This window comes from Hippichthys cyanospilos, chromosome 3 (genome assembly GCF_059441005.1).
Source record: "Hippichthys cyanospilos isolate Australia breed blue-spotted pipefish chromosome 3, RoL_Hcya_1.0, whole genome shotgun sequence".
In the NCBI taxonomy this organism is placed as follows: domain Eukaryota; kingdom Metazoa; phylum Chordata; class Actinopteri; order Syngnathiformes; family Syngnathidae; genus Hippichthys; species Hippichthys cyanospilos.
Window position 1 is genome coordinate 16798011 of NC_142371.1, and position 26590 is coordinate 16824600.

The following is a 26590-nucleotide window of genomic DNA, read 5'->3' on the forward strand; positions in this document are numbered from 1 at the left end:
TGAATCTTTCCTATGTACGGGCGCTTTTTACATGTAATTAGCCTAATCCGATCCAAGACCCACAAAACGCCCCTAAACCCTTTAAATGAACATGATTAAGTTATAAAAACAAGAATTACGTGAGTGCGTAATAATCAATATGTAACATGTAAATATTTAAACAATGCTCCTAAACCCTTTAAATGAATCATAGTTAACATATACACACCATCTAATATAATCATAATGTAGTACATATAATACATATAACCCTTATGTGTTGCAATCTGTACGATAAGACAATTACATCTAATGCAAAGTTGTCTTCAGGAAGTGAACGATGAGTGCTAATGACGCCGGAAGTCTCGATTGTATGTGATTACTAGACTGCGACAAATGATATGATATAGTTAACAAATATCTAATAACATAATATACATAATATGTGGTAACAAGAAATGGAAATGCATTTGCGTTTTCAAGCGCTTCAAGGTCAGTGACCGCTAGATGGCGACACCGTTGCGTTCAAAAGACCCACTTAATTTGTATCGAAAGCCGAATTGAACCCGAAGCCTTTCATTTTTGGTAATTGGTGGTGATGGGGGGGTCAGTACAAGACAGAAGCAGGAAGACCTGCGTATGAATCTTTAGGTATCAAAGTGACCCAAGGGGGAAAATAAAATTGCAACGATGGCATTCGTGTTCTGTAGTGTCTCGGTGATGTCTTGAAAAGAACATTTCAGCTTGTTGAGGTGAAGAAAGAAAGAGAAGTGTGGCAAGTGTGCGCGCGCCTGCAGAGATTTGGGGTTATGGAGGGGGCGGAGCTCGCCGCAAAAAGTATTTATGGACTTCCTGCACCCTCAGCACCAACAAGGAGGGAAACGAGGAGTCTCTATGTTCGAAAGAGAAGCAGAGGTTCCCACTCAAGACCACATCAAACACACTCAGAATTTTCTGCATTCAACACAATGCATAATCATAATCTATTCCAAAAAAAAGTCATCCCAGCAAATGTGCAAGCCATTGATTGCCGTCACCTGTTTTGGCTTTTGTTTTTGTTTCGGAACTTTTGCTCGATTTTCGCGTTTGTGCAGAGAAGCCTTTGAAGTGAAAGTATACGGGTTAGACATGCTTGAAAATACTGGTACAGCCATCACAATCGTAGCATAATTGCGTAGCCAACTTTCAAATATCTTGAAAATTAAAGTCATTGTGTGGGGGAAAACCCCCCGAAAATGTTAACATCCAGCAACTACAAAGTAGCCTATAACCTTGAAACTGTACTGACAGCTGTTCGCTATCTCCATGTGTTGCTGCACCGTTTGTGTTCTACTATGGGTCAAATGTTTCATGGATTTAATAACTGCGTTATTTTTCATGTCCAATTAATACATTTAAAACCCCGTTTTCCACACCACAGTTGCAGCTTGAAGAGATTGCCAGTCAAATTTCTGAAACTAAAACAAATCTTGAAAATAAATGATCCTGCTGACCAAAATAATTTGTCTACATGTGTTGCCGCACCATTTGTGTTCACGTAGCCATTGCTTAAAGGGATACTCATTTAGTCATTTTTCGCTGTAACGAGTCAATAATTTGTGTATAGTGAATTTGATCATTATTTTTCATCTACAATAATTACATTTAAAACAACATTTTTCCAATGGCTGTCCACTGAAAATGAAATCACATGAGCTCAACGTTCTCATCACTACCAAATCACGGCTCACCTTTATCATGTGTTTGGTCACGCGACGTTTGCAAGCTGAGCTGTGGTTGATTTTTACCTGAGGCCAGAGACAAAGAGAAAGACAGAGAAAGAGACATACCGACAGAGACAGACGGACAGAGAGAAAGAGACAGGGAGAGACAAAGAAAAGGAGACACACAGAGACAGACAGACAGACAGAGCGAAACAGAGATGGAGAGACAGGCAAACAGAGAAAGAGACAGAGAGAGAAAGAGACAGACAGTGACACACAGAGAAAGAGAGACATACAGACAGAGTGAGAGACGAAGAGACAGATAGAGACAGACAGAGCCAGGGAGAGACAGAGAAAGAGACAGACGGAGAAACGAGAGATAGAGAGACTTCATACATCTTTTTTTGAATCCAATTGCAATAGACATGACAGTCTAGCAACATAAAAATGTGCTTGCGGCACTTGATGTTGGCCAAATCTTATAACTTGAAGCCATCCAAAACCTTGCCACGATATCCTATGAAACAGAAAAGCTTTCGGTTTTGTCCTCAAGGTGTTTTTTTGGTCCCGCCCACCTGATGCTTCAATCCCGCCCACCTGCCTTGCCCCATTTCCGCCTCGCTTCCGGGTCCGGCCCCCCCAGCGCCGGCTCGCTCCTCTGACTCCGCCGAAGCCAATCGACGCTTGGCGGGTCGTTAAGTCGGCCAAGCCGCTTCCTGCTTTGTCGGAAGGCGGGGCCGAAGCTTTCGTTGCGGAGCAGAGGAGGCAGTGTCGCCGGCGAGGGGCGGGAGGGCTTCGACCGCCCGTGTGGAGACGCGAGACGACACACTTCAGTCAAGACCGTGGACCTCACGAGCGGATTCTAGTTCTTTATTGAACAACTAAACAAAAAACAAAACAAAAAAAAAGGCCATTGAAGAAGCTGTCATTTGGGCTTGACACGAACCAGGAAGTGAGCGGTGGGAGGTGACGTCACACAACAGGTGACAGGTGAGTGCTAATATTTCACACCTAGCTTAGCTTTAGCTTTACACGCAAGTATCTGCATACGTGCTTATCATACTATAGTTTGTTGATGTTGCCGCTCCTCCTCGACGAGCTTCCGAACGGGGTCACGGGAGGACTCGCGAACCGCGCGTCACGGTTTGCCGTTTGCCGTTCGGGCGTCTCGGCCGCGTGTTCCGTCGCGTGCCACTTTGGGCCTGAGCGTGCGCGCGTCAAGCAGGTGACAGGTATCCGGGAACAGACAACAAACGAGGGAGACAAGCGTGCCAAGTCCCTTTGCGTGTTTGCTAATTCTAGAAGACGTACTGGGCTGATACCCTTAACCGAAGCTGCGCACGCGCAGGGAGTTTGGCCACAGTGTTTTGTCTTTTCGGGGTGGGTGGGGAGGCCTCACCTGGCACGCCAGTGGGCTTGTGTGTGCGTGAGATCGCAGAGGAAGAGATGAGGCTGGCTCGCCCCTCCGACGGACCGGCCCAACAAGCTCGACAGGCTTGGGTTTGGTTTCCCCTGCGATGGGCACACGCATCACTTGTTTGGTTGAGCGCAGAGACGCCCATGCAGGTACCGTACCACCTCGTTTGACTTCCTCGTGTCAGCTCGGGTCAAAACAGGACAAGTGGCGCTCCGCTGTCGTGCCGTTACGTTTGATTTTTTGTTCTCGGAACTTGTGAAGTCCCAAAACGCTTTCTGACACTGCGGAGTACATTGAATCCGCGTGATTTATTATTTTACGGGGAAAACTTTTATACGTTACAAAATCGTCTCGCCGGCGGAATCGAACCCGTTTGCGGGCCGGAACCGGCCCGATGGCCCCATGCTTGACATCCATGGCCTAAGACCACTTAGCAATGTTGTTTAATTTTCCATTTCATTTGTTCTTAATTTGAAAAGAAATGCACTATTCTTCTTATGACAAAACATTGAATTAGATTTGCAAGTGTAAAATCCCACGTATCCCCCTGAAGTGCTTTGGTGTACCCCAGCGCTACGCGTCCTATTTGAGAACCACTGTTTTGGAGCGGTTTTCTCATCGTGTCCAGCCTTAACATGGACATAGACATAAAAAGTTGAGAATTACCAGTCACGGAGACTTTTTACCTCCCCCCCTTCAATCTTGATATTTGTCGAGCTTGAAACGCGATTTGGGAAGCGTGCATAAATCCGCCGCAAAGTGGACAGGGGACTGGCTACTGTTTGCAACGGAAGCCGAGATAATTGGACATCTGCTTCATCTCGTCTTCCCGCTGTCCCGACGTGACCCCTGCGCTCGCCCGCTTCCTTCCATTTATGACACTTGGTCATCATCATCATCATATGAGCTTTCTGAATCGGCTTGCGCTTTCTACAGCGCCACGCAATTAAAAATAGACGGAATATGAAAATGCATCTTCCAAAGGCTTGCCTTGATAAAGTCTCCCAAGATGCCTCAGGATGTGGCACGTCCCCCCCACGGGCACACCTTGGCCAACGTTTGCCACGTATCGTGCAATCCATTCAATTTCGTTCGTCATTTTAAAAATCCGCCTGAAAATGAGCTCAATCGTAAAATGGCCGTTGTGGTATTTAAAGAGAGTCCATTTTGAAGTCATTTTTTTTAGTAGTGTAAAGATAATATTTTCTCTATAATTAGCCCTTCTATTACCAGCCATTTTTTCAAACTCCTTTAACCAAACCATTGAAAATGTTTTCAAAGTATCTGGGATTGACGCTGGGTGCCCACACTTTTTTTTATTCTTTTTAATCTGAGAGCCAGATTACTCTTCTCCTCGGGGCCCAGGTGAGTTTGTAACAAAATAAAATATGAACTTTTTACTTCTAAGTGTCAAAAATAAACCTTTAAGCAAGTCCTTCATAATTGCATCAAAAATGATTTTTAAATCCGCATTTGTTTGCATAACAAAACTTTTCACCGGATTTGTTTATTTATTTTTTTCTTTACCCGTATTTCTTTTTTGTTTAATTTCACGGGCTTTGCACATTCTTGAAAATGACTGAATTTGATTTCTTCCCGCAGATTGTAAAACCTCATCTGAGAGCGTGAAAGGAGGAGACCCAAATCAGGACATTCTCGCCTCTTTTTATGGACTGCAGGTAGGATTATTACTCATCTGAATATTCATGTTGTGTGAAATCTGTCACGTGAGGATGCTTGGCACCCAGTCTGCAATCACCAGACTGTCTTCAGAGAATTCTCATCTTTGAAAATACTCCCGTTGTGCGCCAATGACAACAATTCTCGTCAGTACAAAAATATGAAAGGGCAAATGTCACACTTGACTATAGCGTTTATTTTAATACCGTACGAAGCCAACTGAGCGCCGCGGTGCTAACCGTGACCGTCGGATGGCGCTGTTGCCATACATACGACACATACATTACACGCTTGTAGTTGGAAGTAAGGCGCGGTCGTTATCACCTTGAAACGTTTTGATGATTTTGGAGCGCGGGGAGACGGCAAGCGGGACGAAAAGCTTGCCGTCTGCGTGCGGGAAAAAGGCTCCACTTGTTGAAGTGAAAGAAAGTCTTTCTTTGCCCTTACCTGCACGCAACGGGCCGATTTAACCTTCCGCCGAGTGGGCGGGGCTTCTGCCCTCCCCATGCCGGCGGAGATGGACAAAGTGGTGGAGCGCTTGAATTTTTCATAGGCAGCCTGGAAGTTAACTCCTGTGTGGTTTGAGGGCAGCCCACGCTCTACTCTCAGCTTTTAAAGACGCTCCAGGAATTGAGCCAAAGGGCGCGCTTGGACGTTTATGCGCCTGCAGGAAAAAGCTTGCCGTTCAGCTCGTATGCTCGCTGGCAATCTTGATGGGGGCATGTTTCATTTTGGGGTGATCAGGCAAAAAAAACAAAAAAAACTATTTGGAAAAAGAAAAGGTAAAAGGAGGGAAAAAAGATTGTCCAAGGAATGTCACACTGAAAAATAGACGTCTTTTTTTCTTATTGTTGTATTTTAGGGCCGACACTGAAATAATAGTTAAGGAAGGCAAAAACCTTTGTTGAAATATGTATAAAAATGTTTATGAAACAAATTTGCAAAATGCAGATTTAAACAAAATAATGAACATTTTCGGCTATAGTCATTGTTTTAAGGCACAGAGTCCACTTTTGGAGGGCTGGTATTTTGCATGTTTTTCAGTTTTCTCACGCCGACAGACCTGATTCAAATGATAAGCTTATAATCGTTTGAATCAGCAGTGTTTTAGAGAGAAGGTTCGAAAACATCCAAGATACCGGCCCTCAAGGACAGGAGTTCCACACCTATGTTTTAAGGGTTAGGGTCAGTCATTGTTTTACAATTCTAACACACATTTCAGATCCTCCTCCCAGGATCGTCAGCATGTTTTGATTTATTTTTGTCCTACATCGTTGGATCCTAGGTGTCAAACTCCAGTCCTGGAGGGCCGATATCCTGCATGTTTTCTGCTTTTCTCACACTGATGCACCTGATTCAAATGATTAGCAAGCTCTGCAGGAGCTTAAAAATGATCCTAATCGTTTGAATCAGGTGTGTTTGAGAAAGAAGGTTAGAAAACATGCAGGATACCGGCCCTCCAGGACTGGGGTTTGACACGTGTCCTAGATGAATACTGAAGTAACCCAGACTGTTTATGCTTAACTTTACACTGAGTCAAAGCTTGTGCGCGCGTGTAAGAAATCATGTGATCATGGGTCTGTTGGCGGATGACTGGTGACTAGCACATGTCTGTGGTGTGTGTGTGTGTGTGTGTGTGTGTGTGTGTGTGTGTGTGTGTGTGTGTGTGTGGGGTGGGGGGGGGGGGGCTTTTGGATGGAGGCCTTATATCAACACACACACACACACTTCTAAAAATAACTCCCAAGGCTGATATATATTTATACATATTTTTTTCATCATTTGCAGTTTCTCGCAACAATTTCATGTAAGACAAAGGTGAAAATTGGAGCTCCTTGCTCGCAATCTCATTTGGTGGAAGAAATGTTCCTCCATTCCCGCAAGTCGAGCGTGTGGAATGATGCCTTCTCGACAGGTGCTTGTCGCTTGCGTGTATGCGTGCGTGTTGATTCGCCCGGCCGCGCTACGGTTGAGTCTCGCCCCCACTGGATGTGTGTCAATAGAGGAAGTTGTGCGTCTGCCGTTTCCTCATTTCGGGTCACGGGGGTCCCTCCCGCGCCGCCGCTCGTGATTCAACTCTTCGAGTAAGATGTCCGCCGCTTATCAGAAGGAGGTAGGCTTCAGCGAAAGTGGAGGGACGCAAACACCTCCGCACCTGAAAGTGACCCCCATTCCTTGTCATACGCGGAAGGGGAAATCCAGCGAGTTGCACTTTGTCCCCTTTCGGCGCAAGAAAAAAATACCCGTTTCTCGTCGCTTGTGCGCGTTGCGGTTGGAGGCTGAGAAAGATCCTCCATGATACATGCCTGACTGCACATTATCGCGGTACTCCCCTTCAATTTTCATACGATATTACGTAACATTTCGTTCTGATGTGAAACTGAATTGTCCTTCCTACAGTGCAAAATCAAACTTGTTTTATCGCGTCTGGATTAACGTTTTGACGGGGAGCGAAGACTCACGACCGACAGTCCAATCATCGCCAACCGACGATGACTCTTTAAAAGTTTATTCATTTGTGCTTTGTTTGGCTCAATCTTTGTTTTTCGGGGTCGCCTCCGGCCGCAGCCGATAATACGATTTGCATCGGCGAAGGACGCTGCGGCTTGACTCGAGAGCACTCGAGCGTTGACCGGTCTGCGATGATAAAAAGGTTGGGGACCCCTGGTCTAAATGACATGATTGAATATATCCAAAAAGAATAAAATACATTAATAAAATATGCCACTTGAGACTCAGCTCTTCTCCTGGATCATCAGTGTGGCACACGTCTTAAAATAGGATAGAAGGCTTTTAATTGTCGTTGTACACAGGTAAACAACAAAAATGGCAGCTCTGCTTTTGTAGGTGCAGGGTGATAATATAAACAATAAATAGAAGAAATAATCTGTCATTTAAACATATTTATCAACTTTCATTGTGAAATTGCTGATTGAGAATTGCGTTGAGTCATACAAACGTCAGCTCAATGGCTCTTATCTAGAAAAAAATTGTCGGTTGGATAACTTGTATATCAAGGCACCCGGTCAATGTTTACAATCTTTGTTTTATTTTTTTTTGGGTAATTGAAGACGTTGTTTCAAGATTGCAATAATTGCATATATTGAATGCTTGTTAAATTATCCCCCCCCCCCACACACACACACACACACACACACACACACTCACACACGCATACAGTATACTCACAGACACACCCTCACACATTACACACACAATAGTCAGCCATACAGTAAGTTCCTCCTTTGGCGAATTTACAGGAAGCGCGGGCCTTCCCTTGCCGGCCGTCAGAAGCCGCGTGCGCTAACTCCTCAGGAAAGTGTGACGTCACGCTCCCGCGGCCTGATTTTTGGGCTGGCTCTAACTCTTTTCGGGTATCTTTGCATCGCGGCAAGCGCGCGAGTCGACCACCTTTAGCAAATACAGGAAAAGGAAACTGATCGGGATCAGTTAGCTCTGCAACATTTTGGTGGGGGGGGTGCAAGATGTTCTTGTGAGAATTGGTCAGCTGACTTGCGGGGATGACTAGCGTTTCTGGAGACCCTCCCAGTCATGTCGTAACATCTGCCGTTGTTCAATTGCGCATTTTTGCAGACGGTTGTCAAATGGCAAAATGCCGATTTGCTTTTTATCTACTGAGTGCTATTGTTTGTATAATGCCTTGAATTTTCCTTGAAGGGATCGGTGAGCACAGTCGATAATGATAATCGCATCAACGTGTACGTGAAATGTATATTTTGCACCGTACAGATTATTACTTTGTTAATGAATCGGATTGAAAAAGTTTTCCGTTCGTAAACTCGACGCGGTTCAGAGTCGAAAACAATTCCAAGTCAACACAATTTCGAGTCATACGATTTCTTTGAAAGCCATCTTACTCCATTGTTTTGAAGCTAAAATCCACTGAGATTCGCTGACTTCGTTTCTGGAACTTTTGCAAACCTGTGTCGAAAACACTTCCGGGGGCAATCTGAGAATTTGCATAAGAAGTCTGAAAAGTCTGAAAAGAATCTATTTTGACGGTTGCAGTCGAAGCAGGATGTCATTTGCCTTCGAACTGAAAACCGAACTCAAAGAAATCCATTTTTGATTTTATCATTCGCCCACACCTCCTCGAAGAGTGTACGCATTCGCGCCGACGCAACGCACGCACTCCGAGCGGGGCGAGAACGCCGATGTTGAAAGAGATGGCCGTGTTGGTTTTCAAGAGGTCTGCGCTTTTGCCCCGCCTTCCCCTTTTGCCTCCACGGCCCCGCTTCTGTTTTTCTGCCCCGGTAACTCAATTCTTCGCCGAGCGCTCTCGTTTCACGTCTCCTCCCCGGATTATCGGAGGCCCTTTCGACTCGATTTTCCTGTTTGAACCTTACCCCCCGCCGCCGCGCGTTATCTGCGCCATCATCTCGACACCCACTCCTCTCGTCTCCTCCCCCGTCAACGTACTTTTCATGTGTGATTTCCAAGAATGCCTTCGAAATCTCAGACGCTTCCTTTTTCCAAGCTCTCTTCCTGTGCTTTTTCAACCCGCCTCCTTTTCTTGTGGCAATTGTGGCACAAATCTTACACTCGCCCACGAAATACTCCGCACAAGAGCCGTACTGTATAAAATTGCGGCTGAACAAATGGGATTATTTAACTGCGGTGTTTAGCAGCAGCGGATTGAAGCGAGGCAAACCAAAATGCATATTAGGGATGCATCATTATGGCCGAAAGCGAAAAAGATAATCACCGCTATTAACCCCTGTTTGAAATTTTGACTTAACTCGGGCTTTTTGATGTTTGACATCAGAGGAAACGCATAGCAAAAAAAAACAACATAAAAACACTAGGACTTTTGCCTTGTGCTGTCAAAACATGTCTGCTTTCGATATGCCACGCTGACGTCCTAAATGCTTGCAAACGAGAGAGGTACACCCTATAGGTGTCAAATTAAGCCCATGTCTGGCTCATTTACTGCCATTAAAATTTTGACTTCTTGTCATTTCTGTACATATTAAACACCGTATTTTTTTATTATGCACTTTTCCCGATTTTTGCATTCATCCTTTCAAGGGCAACTCACGAACGGGGTGCAATCGTATTTTTTGTGTTTACATCCCAAAACCACTGGGTGGTGCTACCGGCCAACGTATGACATTTGCAAGCCTTTCAATGACTTTGTTGAATGGCTTAGCCTGGACTCCCTCATTTGGTCATTTTTGCCATTTTTTTTAGCTACAATTTCCCTCATTGTGTCAATATGATGAGGAAAACAAGTTGGATTTTTAAAAATTGACCTGGTACTGACGTGGTAGTTTTTAAAGCCGAAGTAAAGGATTCGTTTGTTGATTTGCCGTTGGTTACTGAAACAAAATTAACCAAAACATATTGCAAAATCTTAACTTTATTATTGACTATACATGACAAGTTAAAATTTTGAAAATGAGTTTGAAATTGAAATTGACATACATTTGCTTTCGAGGGCCACATAAAATGATGCGGTGGGCCACAACTGGTCTCTGGGTCTTGAGTTTGACACCCATAATCTATTAAGGAGAAAGGCAGGAGCATTTTATTTTTTATTTTTTGGCGCAACCCTAGTCCAAACTCTAGCCCTGGGGCCACTTGCGGCCCGCCACCCACATTTTGGTGAAACATCCTAAAAATATGTTTTTGACATGGCCCGCATTGCTATTTAAAAAAAAAAAAAAAGGAGGTTGAGCTTATAATGTGGAAGGTTCTTGACTTGAGTGTCCTCTCCCGTCACCCGCTCCACGCTGGCTTCCCGCCCCCACCCTCCTCCTCCCATCCCAGCGCTCCTTTCACCCCCCCGAAACGAGAAGGAGTCAAGCGCAGAGTGCGTTTGGGTCTTGGATGCCGGAGACGAGCCATGAGAGGAGGACCGGGGTGCGGAGGACAAACGGTACCGTCTTCTGCTAATGAATGGAAGCAGCCGCGCGTGCGTTGTCATGCGTTGTCGTGCGTGTGCACCGACTGTGTTACTCGGTTGTGGCTCCGTTTTCAAGTCGGGCTCCTACCTCGTACTTTAGCTGCCTATTGTTCCGCTCAAATTATTTTGGGCTTCTTTTTTTAACTGAAATTGCTAACTTTCGATGAATACGATCAAGGCTTTCGACTGACCTTGTTAGTATGCTGACAGTCCAATTTGTGGTCCATGGATAATTGAGGCATTTGTTTAAAACTACTGTTTTTCTTTACTGTGGCAGAGGGAAAAAAGAAAAAAAATAGTGTGTGAAATTGTAACGTGACTCAGTTACGGGAAAAAAAAACACAATTATGAAATGGGAGCAATTAATTCTCATCATTAAGATCTTATTGGTTTTCAAGTCATGACATCACACCTTAAGAAGAAATTACAAATCTGATGTACATAGGAAAGCATTATTGAGACTTAAACAACAACAAAAAACATTGAAGGCACTTTTATACACTCAACTGTTTTTTTTTTCTTTAGCGCAGTGCTTCTCAATCTTATTTCAATCATGTAACCCCAGGGAAAAAAAAAAAAATCAGTTTTATTTCTGGCTTGTCTGCCCTATAATTGCATCACTAATGACTATGCATGTCTCTATAGAACCTACAAAAATCAAAATATATTAATTTGGTGAGAAGTTGCTTCATTTTCCAATTCATTTGCTTTTGATTTGAAATCAAAAAGTACTGTTCCTTGTCATGCAATCTCACAGATTCCCTGAAATGCCTTCACTTACCCCCAGGCGTTCACGTACTCTATTTGAGAACCGCCGAGGTAGCATCATTGAATTAAATAATTTGAATTAAAAAAAACAACAACTTATTTTTACATTTTTTACATGACAAAATCATCTTGCGGGCCGTATGTTCGACACCCCTGCTTTAGATTGTCGGTATCATCTATAAACCCAACCAAATAGGAAGGAAGCGTTCCATCGTGACTCAAGCAGCTCAAATAATTTCTTCTATCTGCGTTTCTATCTGGACGAAGCCATTGATGGTTTTCTTCCTCGGAACATGCGCCACCCCTCCGCAGCCGTTCCTGGAAATATGTTATGCTTTTTTCTTTTTTTTTTTTTGCGTAATCTTGACAAACAAACTCGTAACGCGTCGGGTGGAAGTCACAGACAGAGGGGTAGTCATAATCGATATGGCGGCGCTCGATTAGAAAGCAGTTTCACACACAGGAAAAAAAAAGCAAGAAAGAAAAGCTCTGCACACACAGGCGCTCATGCACTAGCGCACTGGAAAACATGTGACATCAGACTTCATAACAGCTTTTCTGTGAATAGCATCAAGTCACTTTTTCCCCGCTCACGCTGGAGCCTGATCTAATTGAGCCGGACTGGCAAAACTTACTTAAGTTGAATGGAAAACAAGAGCCATTAGAATAACACTTGTACTGCCTGTGTGTGAACTCGCTAGGATTTCACGACACCCACACACACACACACACGCACACACACTATTTTATTTTGTTTTAATATCTTCTACTGTAAGACATGCGCACATTTGCCCACTTTACCAGCAGTTAAGCTGCTTAATGGACACTCGTGAAGTTTTCATAGACAAGTACGTCGTTTTTCGGCTTTATTTGCGCGCCGGCTAAAATCTGCAAATGCGAATCGGCGCATATGCATTCCGAATGGCCTTCAAGTGACAAATCAATCCTCTTAGTGAGAGGAAGCCACTTTGCATAACGGAAGCAGGCGACGAGGAAGACCTGGCCTGACCTGGCGTCATCAAGTGAAGGAGTAACGAATTGCACAATCGGGGTTAAAGTTCTTGATGCGGATTTTAGATCAGGTGAAGAATGAGGTCATGCAGCGCTTCGTCGCTGGGGCTGAGGGAGATTTCGGTATGCTGGAATCAGCAGATTTAATGTCCAGGTTTTTGTACGCCTTGACAGGAACTTTTTTGAATTAAGAGCAAGTGAATTGGAACATGAAGGGACTTATTGTTCATTTTATAGTAACCCCTTTCTAAGCCTTTTATGATTTGAATATGTTAAATTTTATATGGATACACATTGCCACTAGTCAGAAATTATTTTGCAAAGACACGTTACATAATCTTTGAATAAAATGCACCGAGATGTACCCTGACAATTCGTGTTCAAAATTTTGATAAATCTGACGCATATGGCACAGCGCTCTGGTTCATTCAAGAATGCTTTACGCAGGTTGGGGGTAAATACAGTAAAAGGTTCAAACCTAAATTCTAAATTCGTTCCCTTTTTTGGCTGATGTTGGTTTTCAAATAGGGCTACTAGAAGACAGGCAAATGTAATTTGTTGCTTTTTAATGTTGTTCCAGGAACATTGTTTTCAAATTAAGAGCAAATTTATTGGAACATGAAGCAATGTATGACTCAATTGCCTTAAGTGACATTTTTGTCTTAGACGTAAGTGAATTTTTTTTACGTCTTTATTTCGTGAAGTTTTATCCCAGGGTTGACAAACTCTGTGTTTTTCATTCATTGAAAAAAAATTCGGCTCAGTTTTATACTTGACAGAATCATCTCGTTGACTGGATTAAAGCAGTTTGAGGGCCAAAACTGGCCCGCCGCCTCTATGTTTGACACCTTTGTTTCATACATCGTGATTAATGATACATTTCCGGCGGGACCCAGGATTAACATTCTTGATGCGGACTTTATGTTAGGTGGGGGTCATAAGCCAGTTGAATGTTGTGCTCTTTAATGATGTCATGGGAACAACTAAACTGAACAACTACATTGATCGGAACAGGAAGCAACTTATTGATAAATTGCATCATGACTCTTTTGCATGTACATAAACAATTTTCAGGAGTTGCTGAATGAAACATCGCAAGACATACCACTAAAAATGTACTTCCAAAGTCTTTTTTTTTTGTTTTGTTTTTTTTATCTTTCGTCCAAAAACGCTTAGTGGTACTTTGTGAAAAATAAAAGCATTTCACAGTGTCTACGTCACTAGAAAAAAAGTTGAGCACCTCAGATAAAAGACACACCTAAAGTCAAACATAATTGAAGTGCATAAGCCCAAAGCCCAATGAACATTAATAAACCGGTTTGGCTGATAATGACTGCTCAGGGGCGTGTAGTGACTTTTAGGTTTCTTTGTGTGTGTGTGTGTGTATTTGTGTGTATACAGTATTTTACGCACTATAAGGCACACTAGACCATAAGGCGCATCTTCTTCACTTTTAAAACCTTTTTCGTGTAGCGAGCGCCTCGCATTATAAGGCGCATAGAATAGAAGCTACAGTGGTGGCTGGGGTTGCGTTATGCGTCCAATAGATGGAGCTGCGCCAAAGGGAAGTTCAACAAAACAACCTCATAAATCAAACTTCACTGATAGACAGTCAGAAATGAAGAATAAAGGAGATTTGTGGACAAACTGAAAAAAAAACATAAATACCTCTTGATTACTGTAAGACTGTTTAGATCAATGCCAAGACCAATAAAGAATTTTAATGATCATAATTGTGATTCAATTCAATATTTAACTTCAATTTGTGAATCAAAGTGCAACCAAAAAGTTTCAAATATATTCTTTTGTGAATATATGCCCACTTTACCAGCAGTTAAGCTGCTTAATGGACACTCGTGAAGTTTTCATAGACAAGTACGTCCCCCCCCCTCCCCCCCCAAAGAATGAAAATTATTTCGGTTTATGTGCCGTATGAGGCGCACCGGATTATAAGGCGCTTTTGAGAAAATTGAAGACTTATAGTGCGGAAAATTTGGTATGCTTTAGTTTGATCTCCATGGCGCATCAAAATCTGCAAAACATTGCACGCATGTTCAGGAAGACAAATGTGTTCATCGTGTGTTTTTGGTACGACATCTTAAAAAAAAAAAAAAAAAGGTCACGTGCCTAAAGTAATCCTCCGTCTGAGAAAAATGAGCCATGATGCCTCTTGATGCGCCGTCGCTGGGCTGGTCCGGGACAGGAAATGTCTTGCGGCCTCCTCCGAAAACCCCCTTTTCGCACCTTACTTTAATTGCTAAAAAAATTTCAATCTTTCCATTGACGTGCATTTGGAAAAAGATTGATTTTCTCTGGTACTGACTAATTATTTATCGTTTTCATGTGTCAAACAGACGCCTTGTTTAAAAGAGGCATTTTAATGGCAATAAGAATTGCTACACTCTGTTTTAGTTTTATTAGAACATTATGTAATGTAGATACAGTATACTGTCATAGGTGTTCATTTTACAAACATACTTTTAAAGTACGGATGTCAAACTTCTGTCCTGGAGGGCCGGTATCCTGCATGTTTTCCCCCCCTTCTCTTTTAAACACACCTGTTTCAAATGATTAGCTCATCAGCAAGCTCTGCAGGAGAGAAATCATTGGAGGTCCAACATTACACCCATTTTGGAATGGCGAGCCAAGTTGAGCTATATTTCAGCAAACCTTGATGATTATTTCACATTTGAGCTTTGCTTTTTAATCCTTTTAAACAATGGTTCTCACTTCAGGGGCTATGTGACATTAGAACAGGATTCCTGCAGGTATCGGAAAAACGAAATGAATGCAGTGGCGGGAATGGTAGGTTCTTCTTTTCAAATTAAGAGCAAACTAATTGGAAGATGAGCATTTTGCAAAATTGTGTCATAGGGACTCCTTTGCAAAACGCTGTAAGCCTAAATGATGTTTCATATGGTTTGTTTTCCTTTGAAAATGTTTTCTCTGGGAATTAACAACTCTTACTAGGTGCTTATGAATGCCGTGACAGGAACAGGACTTTTTTTTTTTTTTTAATTTAGAATGAACGTGATGCAATTTAGTGCTTAATTGTTATCACGAGCATTTTATGCTTTTATTTGTTGAGTAAAATTTGCATGCACATTCTCAGTAGCGACTCGATTTTCCATCAGACAAGCAAGAAATCACATATTGTTAAAAAAAAAAAACAAAACCTTGCATTCTTCAGTTTTGTATTTGAAGTTTGGTCGCTCCCGATGTGTAAAAAAACGATCACGATAAAATACACACGTCAGCAACAATTAAGTCAATGTCGCTTTGGTGCTGAAAACCAAGACGTTTGGTTTCCGTCGGCCCTTTCGGGCTTTTTAGAGGAAGCCAGCCGTCTCCCTCCGCTTTTCAAGTCTTATATTGCGACTTCCGTAATGTTTGCGTTCGGCCCGAAAACCACTCATCACGCCAATATATGGTTTTCCACTTTTTGAACGCAGTATTTGAAGGTAGCGCGAAGCCCGGATAAACTTGTCGAGAGTAGGTTGAGCTGCCGTTTATCGGAATAGGATCGGATGTCTTGGTGATCGGGGGGCACGTAGGTGGCTGTCTGTGGGGGGGGGGGCATACTCGCGGTGCGGCTCAGTGGCTTTTGATGGCAGCAGGAAAAGCAGCGACTGCGCCGACGGGGCCCAGAACAAACGCCGACAAAGAGAGCAAAACTCGAAAGTTGCGAGAAAAAGGAGCAAAAAGATGGAGGCCGTGAGACGCTTACCGCCTCTGCCTTTAAGGACGCCAAAGGTAGGATTTTTTTTTTTTTTTTCTGTTTCTAGAAATATAGTCTCCACACATATGGACACTGCCCTGAAAATATGATAGGGAGCAAGGGTTATTCCAAAAATAGTTTGCTGCCACTTTTTTTTTTCAGATCCATACCAGTACAAGTAATCAACTCTTGAGTAGTCTTTGATACCGAGCACCGATACCACTAAGTACCTTTGATACGCGGTATTTTCCCCCAAATACATGACGGATCATTTTGGAGAAATTGCGCGGCATTGCGAGCACCCTGAAAAAATGCTAGGTATTGATAACTTAGTCCTTTGGCCGTTGTCGATACTTTGTATCGATACTTGGCCCGAAAAAATATAGCCAGTTGTCCCTCACAGTCATACGTCACATTTTCATGGGTTCGGAGAATACCTCTAGCTTTCGCCATGTTGTCGTGATCCTTGTTTTTGTGATTGGCAGTATTGCGCATAACCCAAGGCGTTGTGGGGGAAAAACAATGGAGGATCATCAACCGCTGACAAGAAGAATCAAACCATTACAATTATGAATGAACAATGTTTACTGACCTCATTTTACTAAACCCCATGACAATACAGGAAAACTGCTATGATTGTAGCATTTAGCTTACAAGTATGTCCAAATTCATTTACAAGGGGTTACATTTTAAATATAAATGTTCATTTTTATGTATGCATTTTTTTTTTCAAGACACAAACTTAAAAAAGTTTGCAGGTTTATCTGATGATTTTTCTTCATATTTCTCTTCCTGTCAGGCAGGACAAAAATATATATATATTTTTTTTTTTCACAAAAGAAACAGAAAAATCAACCTCCATAGCATTATTGCAGTTTTACCTCAATATTTTTCCCGATATATTTCCATGCATATGTATTTTTTTTAGCAAATTAAAAAAAATGGACAAAAGCCAAAAAATAATAAATGAAATTAAAGCGCAATCTGTACTTTGCTGAATTTGGGTTGCTGTATGTCTTTTTGGGGAACGTAACCCCCGCGATAAATAAGGGAACACTATGTGTGTGTGTGCGTGCGCGCTTTTTTGACACGTTTGAAGACTTTTGAACACATTAGCTTTTTCAAAAAAATGTTGACGCCTCAGTGGCGTTAGGGTTGTCCGGGCCAACGGCGAGGAAGGAATTTGTTACCATGGTGATCTGAGCCCTGAGTTCAAGTTGCCTGTCCTCATATCTGCAAACGTGACAACTTCTTGGCTTTATGTTAGCCAAAGTAGTTTTCCTCTGCTAAAAAATTGTCACACGCCTGAAAAAAAAATCCATGTGGGCCAAGCCCCGCTCTTGAATAAGAGATTCTTTCGACGCGGCGTGCGGTGTGGCGCGTTGGCGTCCATTTGCCGAGCTCTTGGCAAACATTTAATTGGCTTGACTTCTTTTCCGTAGGGGTGGAGTTGAAATAGATTGCACTTAAGGTTGTCGCATAACAGCTTCCACGCAACAATGGAGGGTGGGGGCCAAAGGGAGAGGGCGTGTGCGTGTGTGTGTGTGCGTGCGTGCCGGAGGGGGGTTGTTGGACGGGACCACAAGCTGGCATGCGGTGTGTGCGTGCGTGTTTGTCTGGGTGTGTTTTGGAGCAGGTTGGTCCGGTGCCGGCGGAGGGTGCCGTGGGAACGCCAGGGGGCTGCCAGTTGCTAAGGGAGGGAGGCCAGAGGCCGGGGGGGTGCCGCCGCCGCCGCCGGCGTCTCACCTTGTTTGTGGAAAATCAGGTCCGCTCAGGTGTGGGAATTGCGCTCTTGTCGCCGCTGCGGACGGACCGCCGTCTTGCTTCGCGCGGGGAATTCGATACGAGGAGGGAGCGGCGCCGAGCGCCCCCAAACGCAATATTGGAGCCACGTCAAGCTCGTGCGATCGCGGGCCACGTCCCGCTTCCGGTTTCTGTCGGACGGCTGTTGGGACCGTCAAGTCAAATATGATCTTGGCGCGTTTGGAAATCTGATGCTGCTGAAAACTGTTCACATGGGGTTTTGGTGACAAAAAATGCGTCAAAGTTTAAGACAACTTGAAACTTAATATTTCAGTCGGAAACTTCAAGTCATATTTAGCGTTTGTCCGGCCGCAAAAAGGAGGCCGGATCTGGCCCCCGGGCCTTGAGTTTGACACCTGTGACTTCACCCTTTTGAAATTGTAGGCCACTACAATAACAAACATAAACATAACAAAAAAATAAACATTGTAAAAGTTGAAGACATCTTGAAAATTTGATGTTTTAGGCAGAAACGAAGTGATAATTAGCATTTGCAGGTCACATAAAAGGATGCGACGGGCCGAAGTTTACTTCAACTTTTACAAAAAAAACTCTTTGTGGGTTTTATGACTTTTTATTTACCCTCACTATTTTTCTTGATATTTCCGCTCCTTCTCGCTCAGACCAAAAAAACAAGATTTTCTGTTTTTAATTTTTAATGGGCGAAAAACACAGAACACAGCCTAAAAAAATAAAAGAAATGTAAACATTTTTAGTGGATTTTCATTAATGACTATAACTTTATTGCATGCATTTCTACTTAGCGTTGCAAGTTTAAAAGATAAAGACTTTGGCGGCATTGGCGGCATTGGCGCCACCGCCAGGCCGCAGGTATGAGCGCAGTAGGCCTGCTGTAGTTACGTGGCACTTTTCATCTTCCTCATTCTCTCGCCCGTTCTTCACTTGCACTTCCTCCTGCCGGCGCTTTTTTTCTTTCTTTCGTTTTCTTTTGTGGTGCGCGCGGGTCCGGCTCCTTCCTCCAGATATTTTAATCAAACGGCTAATGCCATCAAGGGAATTAACCCAGTGCCCTACGTTTACACCGCGGCGCCATTGCATAATCCCGCGTCTGTTCCGCCTCATTCGAAACGACGGCTCCCTGCTTAATCTGGGATGGTTTACGCCGGGGGTCTCCAACCTTTTTATCGCCACGGGCCGGTCGATGCTTGAGACTTTCACCGTGGACCTTGTGGGGCCGCTTGACAATTTTATCAACTCAGCATTAACGCTATTAAGCTTGTTTTCACACAGATGCCGCGTCCGGAGTCTCAGAACTACTTTTGAGGCTCCCACCATTTGCGAGCTCATCTGGTTCGGTAGTAAGAAGATAGAGAATCCATTCCTGTTTTGACAAAGTAGCGCTCAAAGTCATTATTTCAAGTAGGACCGCTGGTATGGCCTGTTTTTGTTTTCTTCAAAGTTGTCGGCTCGTCACCTGTCACCATTACTGGGACTTTTACCCCTTCCCAAAGACGCCTCTTTCTTTTTCATTTGACTTCTTCTCGAGTGATATTATGACGCTCAAGTGACCGAAACGAAGCCAAGAGAAAACGACCAATTTTCAAACGATTAGTTCTGTTCAAAATGAAATATCTTTCAGACTCAGATAAGACGTGAAACGGAAATACAGTAGTTGAATATTTCAGGTGCGGCTCATCTGGCTCGGTAAAAGGTAGAGAATCCATTGCTTGTTGGTTTATGGGTCCTTTTGGGACTAAGTACTGTTCAAGGTCCTTATTTCAAGTGGGACTCCAAGACGGGCACTGTGCTAATGTATGGGATGATCATATCTGGAGCAATCCTGTAGGCAGCGGAGTCATTCCAAGCTCAATATTCAGGGTGAAATAATTTACAGGACTGTCGTGCATTTTTAAACAGAAGGCACAACTCCAGAATGTTAAATTGAAGCACCGCTTCTCTCAAGCTAAGAAGGCGGGACAGAATTGTTTTCCCTAGCAACACTGCCCTCAAGCGGTGTGTAGGAGTACTGTGGGAATGACTTTTTGTTTTTTTTTCGTTTGCCAGGCGGTGATGTCTTCAGGCGAGGACGGTCTGATCGGGATCCCCTTCCCGGAGCACAGCAACGAGCTTCTGTCCCACCTCAATGACCAGAGGCGCTCGGGGCTGCTGTGCGACCTCACCCTGACGTCTCGGGGCGCTCGCTACCCCACCCACCGCTCCGTCATGGCCGCCGTCAGTCTCTATTTCCGCCGGCTGTTTGGGGCCGAGGAAGGCGGCTGCGAGGAGGGCGGCGGCGGCTTCAGCGTGTGCCAGCTGGACTGCGTGGCGCCCGACGCCCTGGACGCCCTGCTGGAGTTCGCCTACACGGCCACCCTGACCATCCCTTGTTCCGGGATGAGGGACGTGCTGCGGGGGGCTCAGCTTTTGGGGATCCAGTGCGTGGCGGACGCCTGCAGGGACATCCTGGGGGAGAAGGCGGAGCCTGACGAGGAGGAGGGGGAGGAGCAGAGGGAGCGCCGCGCGCCCGCCGCGGGGAGTCCGGCGGGAGTGCACGCGTCCCGGAGGAAAACGGACAGAAAGAAGGTGAAAAAAGAGGCGCCGCATCGCGCCGACTCCTCCGACCCGCCGCCCGCCTCTCCCGCCTCGTACCCTTCGCCCGGATCGGAGAGCGCGCGTTCCGCCCGGCCCCTCGGCCAGGAACCCGAGGAGCTCCTCCTCAGGTGGCGGCAGAACGGCGACCCCGGGTCGGTGCGGGTACCGGAGAGGGGGCCCGCGTTGAACGGGGGCCACCTCCACTGGATGCACCAACGCCCCCCGCCGCCGGCCGCGCCCCCGGAGGACAAACTGTCCGAGGAAGACGACATGGAGGGCTTCGGCGGCGAGGGGACGCCGATGGAAAGCGCGTCCGCCGCTTCCTCCGTCGCCGAGCGGGGGGAAGGCGCGCCGGCGGGAGTCGGCAGGAAGAGGAAGTCGCAAATGCCTCAGCAGTGTCCCGTCTGTCAGAAGATCATCCACGGAGCGGGAAAACTGCCCCGACACATGAGGACGCACACCGGAGAGAAACCCTTCCAGTGCTCCGCCTGCGGCGTTCGCTTCACCAGGTAGGAAAAGCTCCACAATACGTTACTAGCCCTGGCTGCAAATTGCAGATGGAGGCGTGCTTTGCTGGGGGCGTGGCTAAATTTTTGACTGCCCACATGGTCCACGCGCTTGACCTTGTACAAAATGTGCAAAAATTACGTTGATTAAATCCGTCATTTAAATGCCTTACAAATGCTGCTCATTTCAATCCAAAATGTTAATTAGATGCAAAGTTGGCGGCAGTTGGGGACCTTGGGGCTCGATAACACCAGTAATTGTTTAATTAACCAAAAAGTTCATTTGCATTCCTGAGAGTAGCTCCACACAATTATTAGCAAGCTGCTCCTCAAATTAAGTGAATGTTTCAAAAAGTTGCTCTGCACCGAAGCAGCACTGTCCTTCTTATTATGAAATATCATACCAAGAGCTGCCAGAGAGGGCGCCAAAAAACAAAGATCAACCCAAACACAGCACAAACAAATGAGCTATTAAAGGATAAACTAAATCAGTTCCAAAACATCATGATTTGGCGTGCGGCCCTTTCGGCCCGGTACCGGTCGATCCACGGACCGGTACCGGGTCGCGGACCGGCGGTGGAGTACCTCTGGACTGCTCCAGAAGTGACCAAACTTTTGTTGGTGCGATCCTCCGGTTTCGCCTTCAGGAACGACAAGCTGAAGATCCACATGAGGAAGCACACGGGCGAGCGCCCCTACTCGTGCCCGCACTGCCCCGCCCGCTTCCTGCACTCGTACGACCTGAAGAACCACTTGTCCCTGCACAGCGGCGCGCGGCCCTTCGAGTGCCCGCTGTGCCACAAGGCCTTCGCCCGCGAGGACCACCTCCAGCGCCACCGCAAGGGCCACAGCTGCCTGGAGCCGCCGGCGCGCTGGCCCGAGCGCCCCTCCGCCTTCCCGGAAAGCGCCGCCTTCCGGGCGGACGCCGACAGGGAGCGGGCGCTGGCCCTGCAGGCGCTGGCGCAGCTCAGCCCGCATCGCTTCGCCAACTACCACGGCCTGTTTCTGAGGGGCGCCCGCGAAGGCCAGCTCAAGGATCCCGGCGGCGGCGGCGGCGGCGGCGGCGGCGACGGCAGCCCGCGGCGCCAGAACTGGCCGCAGGAGGCGGGAGAGCGGATGGGTGAGGAGGACCAGTAGTCAGGGCTTGAGTGCGTGCGTGTGTGTGGGTGGGAATTACATCCACCTTAAAAAAAAAAACAATCTCACTCAGGTGGCTGGACCTGCTGTCCATGTAGAAAGCGCGCCGAAAAACAAAACCAAAAAAAAAAAAAAGGTAAACGGGTTTTCTGAGTCGTCTTAAATGTTTGTCCACTGGCTCTTAGCGTTTTAATTTAGTTTCTTTTTTGATATTGCTCTCAAGGGGATCTCAGGGAAAACCTTTTTTTTCTAACCTCAGAATTCTGCCTCGATCAATTCAAACTCACTGACTAGCGTTGAGGTCAGATTTGCAGGCGAACGGACGTCTGTAGCCGTCGTCGGCAGTGAATGAGTTCACGCCGTGACAAAATCCGTCCCTTAACAATCGGAGGATCGGGCTGGCGCTGCCACGTGGCGTGAGCGAACTCGGCAAATCGTTTTGGAAGGCCGAGATGGCCCTCGGAAGGGACGGATGCTTTCTTATTAGCCCGGCAAAGCAATATTCGTGGGAATACATACGGTCTTTACGCAGTGGGGACGGTGAAGCAAATGGCAGAGGACGTATTTCCCTGGAGTCGCCCTTTTAAATCTTCAAGACAGTACTTGCATTCATGAACTGGGATGCGTTATACTCTGCAAACACAAATCCGCCAAAGATAAGAAGGAGATTTTGCAAAGTTTTCATATTATTATCAATATTGCAAAGTTATTTGATAACTTCCAAAAGGTCACTGGTAGCCAACGCAGGGTTCAAAGAACTCCTTCCTTCCAACTCTTTTCAACTCTTCCGCTTTCACATTCGATTTGATTTGTTTATGTTGGTTGACCAAAAAAAAAAAGACACAGTCTTGGTTAAGGTCGCATTCCTTTTTTCAGTGATTTTGGCATTTGGCTTCCTTAGTAGAGACAAAAATGGTAAGGGGATGAACCAGAGCATTTTTTCCCTCTATTTATTTATTTATTGTTTTTATTTATTTTTCTGCTTTTTGCAAGATCTAATCCAGCGTTGCTAAACAGACTTTCTGTATGTGGTCGGTACGCGTGCGAATGTATGCTAAAAACAACATTCCAGCCTCTTTGAACGGGGGTGGGCAACCTGTGGAACGTGGGCCTGTCTGTCATGCCGAAAAAAAAAAAGAAAAAAAAAAAACCTCTGCCACCTTGCATAATTGCTTAGCTCAGTGGTTCTCAAATGGGGTACGCCAACAACAGGGTAGCGGCACATCTATATGAACGAAGAAAAAAAAAAAAAAAGCATTGCTTTCTTTTCAAAACAAGAGCAAATGAATCGGAACATGAATCAATTCGTTGTTAAAGTGACAAAAGGTAAGATTGAGAATGCTTTCATTACAAATGAATCAATTCAATGATTATACATTTCAAACCCCTGCAAATGTGTATATTTTAAATATAACGGTAAAATATAAAATATAACGGTAGGTCTATTATCATGAAATGATATTACATGGTTGGAGTCCCCATGTCTGTCATGCCCCTAAAGCTCGCATGTGAAAAATGACACGCACTCCCTCCAAGCTATGTTACAACGAGCCGTATGCCAAATATGGTTTGTCTTTAGTTTGCTAGCATTATATCGATGTTAGGAAGGCGGAAATCAAACAAGATGACGTCGCTGCAAATCTGTGTAAATGACACAAACAGCATGCTTTTCTTTTCAAATTAGGAGCAAACGAATTGGAACACGAAGCTAAGCTATGTTAGAGCGAGTCCTTTTGAAAATATTGTTTGCCTTTAAGTTTTCGGCGGATGTCGGGGAATCAGAAATCAAACAGATGAGGATCGTCTATTTTTTTCCTCCAAAAATGCTTTAATTTGGGACTGCTTGCCTGGAAAAAAAAAAAAAAAAAAAATCACAGGAGGTATTAGGAAAAAACTGTTGAGAACCACTGGCCTAAGTCAGATTTGAATGGCAAAAAAGAAAAAAAGCCATTTTTAGAGCACACACTGTACTGTATTTCTGTCGGGTCTTTTTTCCTTTTACTTCCTTGTTATATTCCAAAAATCCAGAAATATTGTGCTACGCGCCCTACAAAACGCTCCCGCGGATTGACTTGGGTCGTACGTACCAAGCGTTCGTGTAGCGGGAAGACCAAGCCAGCGTCCAGTCCATCGTGCCCTCAATAGGCCACATCACAATCTGACGCTAGACGGGATGGTAGTTTCCAGTGGTACTTCTACGTACAAAAACTATTCGTTCCAGAAGTCATTTGGCCACGTGCATTTTTTATGAGAAAAATGCTCCTAAACCCTTTAAATGAATCCTACGAATTGTAGCAGTTGACAATCTGAATGCAGTTCACTTGTTTGCCTTGAGATGGTGCTAATGAGTGCAGAGAGAGAGAGAGAGACCCCTTTTTAGGTCGTTTTATTTTTGCCTTTTTATTTGACACGTCCGGTGATCCAGGAATCCTGTACAAGTCCGCAGTCGCAATAATATTTATTTTGAGCATGTAAATTTCAATGACATTTAGTTCGGGGTCACGCCAAGTGCTTCCTGTGTGTCGTCTTTGCTAAAGTGCTAACGACGTGCTAGCAACGCAAACGTATGTTTTTAATGTGAATATGTGGAACGTTAGCCGTGTCATCCAATGTGGCCTTTGGTAGCTTGAATTTTCTTTGGTAATGGGAGACGATATTTTTCCAAAGTCGCGTTTCGTAACCGGAACGTCGGCGTCGGTAAGTAGAGGTACCACTGTTATCGGCCCATGCCTAGCGCTCGGTCCGAAAAAAGCTCAGGTGACACCCAACAGCTGTCGGCGTTACTTGAAACGGGTCTGCTTTTCTTTTAGACACATCTCCAAAGGAGGAAAAAAAAAAAAACAGTGAGTGAAACTCAAGCATCTATTTTTACGCGCAAGTGAATGCAATTTCCTCACTTGTCTAGTCTGTGCCGCCTTCGAGACAAATGGGAAGTTTGGAATTGAAAAGTTGCTCAAATTCGGAACTCATCTATGGAACTGATAAAAAATTTTAAAAAATCGGCGTCCAAAAACAAACAAAAGACCTCATGATTTCTATCAGGAAAGAAAACTAAGACGCTAGTCTGCAACTAGCTCGTAAGCTAACGCATTTAGAAAAAAAATTCTGAATTCAATTGGTCGTGACTCAAATACACGAGAGGCGGGGAGTCCTTCACTTTTCACCGGACATGACAACTCTGCATGAAGGGAGGATCGTCAGCCATGTTTGAACTCGATCAGGAAAGTTCCGATTTCCAACGTCCCGCAAGTCTTGAACGCAGCACCACTTGCCTCTCGCGATTCCCGTTCTGAGTCACAAACTGACACGAGACCAACTGCTTTTTTTTTTTTTTTACGTCCAATTCATTGGATGCCCTTCCTGTTTTTTGACACACTTGTATTGCAATCCAATAGAAATGTACTATATATAACAGGATGAAGTTGCCTTAGTTGTTTTTATGCTGCACTTCTTCTTCTCAGGAACTCTTGAGCAATGCACTAAACGCTTTTAATATACATGAAACGCTCGCTCTTGGCCACGAGAGGGCGCTAGTTTAACTGGCGAATCGCTCCTTTTGGGAGCTGCTTTTAAAAGGCAATCATGTGAGCCGCCGGTCGTAATGGAGAACGTCCCGGTTTGAATGAGTGAGTGAATGCGTGAACGAGTGAGCGTGACTCGGTTCGACCGCTCCATTTGGGTTTTAGTGGCTTGGGTGAAGCGAGGAGGGTCGAAGACCGCCTCGCCATCAGGGATACTTTTTGATTATTTTCTTTTGTCCTTCACTTTATTTTTCACCTCGACATTAATGTCGTGTCTTCGTTTTTTTTCCTCTTTCACATCATGTCAAGGAACACAAATAAAGGAAAAAAAATGTACTTCAATAATCGCTGTCTACTGGATTTGTCCATACGCAACTCTCAAATTTGGATACAAACACCGTCGGCTGGAATGACAGAATCTGGGCATTAAATGTTCAAACTGTGTAAACTGTTTCAAGCGTCTTCAATTTTAGGTCGTGTATATGAATGTACACGTGTTAGACGACGCACGGACACATACTGCTGGGAAATGGTAGTTGAGACGTTAAGGAGGTTGTGTATAAATACAAAAAAAATTCCTTTCTGAGGGACATATTTTGCAGGAAAACTAAATTTGGGACGGTCTATTTTTAAATGAAAATAAATATCAAATGCTCCGTAGAGCACTTAGTTCATATTGTTAGTAACACAAGCATTTTAGTGTCATTTTCCTGTACAAGTAGCCACAGGATTCTCAACCGTTGACTTCTTGGGCTTCTGCACCACTTGATGGCGCCATAGAGCAAATGAAGCACCGCAACGCTTCATGAAGCTTCATTTGGTCGTCACTCGGGAAGCCCATCCAGACTTCGGTAGGAAAGTCAGAGCA

At 44.7% G+C, this 26590-nt stretch overlaps 1 protein-coding gene across 2 annotated transcripts; it reads left to right on the forward strand.

Annotated features, from left to right (window-relative positions):
* The first annotated feature begins 2450 nt into the window (after positions 1-2450).
* zbtb7b (zinc finger and BTB domain containing 7B) lies at positions 2451-26170 on the forward strand. Of its 2 annotated transcripts, XM_088411787.1 has the most exons (4): positions 2451-2672; positions 4702-4778; positions 20031-21067; positions 21712-26170. In XM_088411787.1, exons 3-4 carry the CDS (start codon positions 20037-20039, stop codon positions 22199-22201), a joined length of 1521 nt encoding a protein of 506 aa, XP_088267913.1. In that variant the 5' UTR covers positions 2451-2672; positions 4702-4778; positions 20031-20036; the 3' UTR covers positions 22202-26170. The 2 variants fall into 2 exon arrangements, with proteins under 2 accessions (XP_088267913.1, XP_088267912.1); XM_088411786.1 differs by lacking the exons at positions 2451-2672; positions 4702-4778 and adding an exon at positions 10625-10678.
* The last annotated feature ends 420 nt before the right edge of the window (positions 26171-26590 follow it).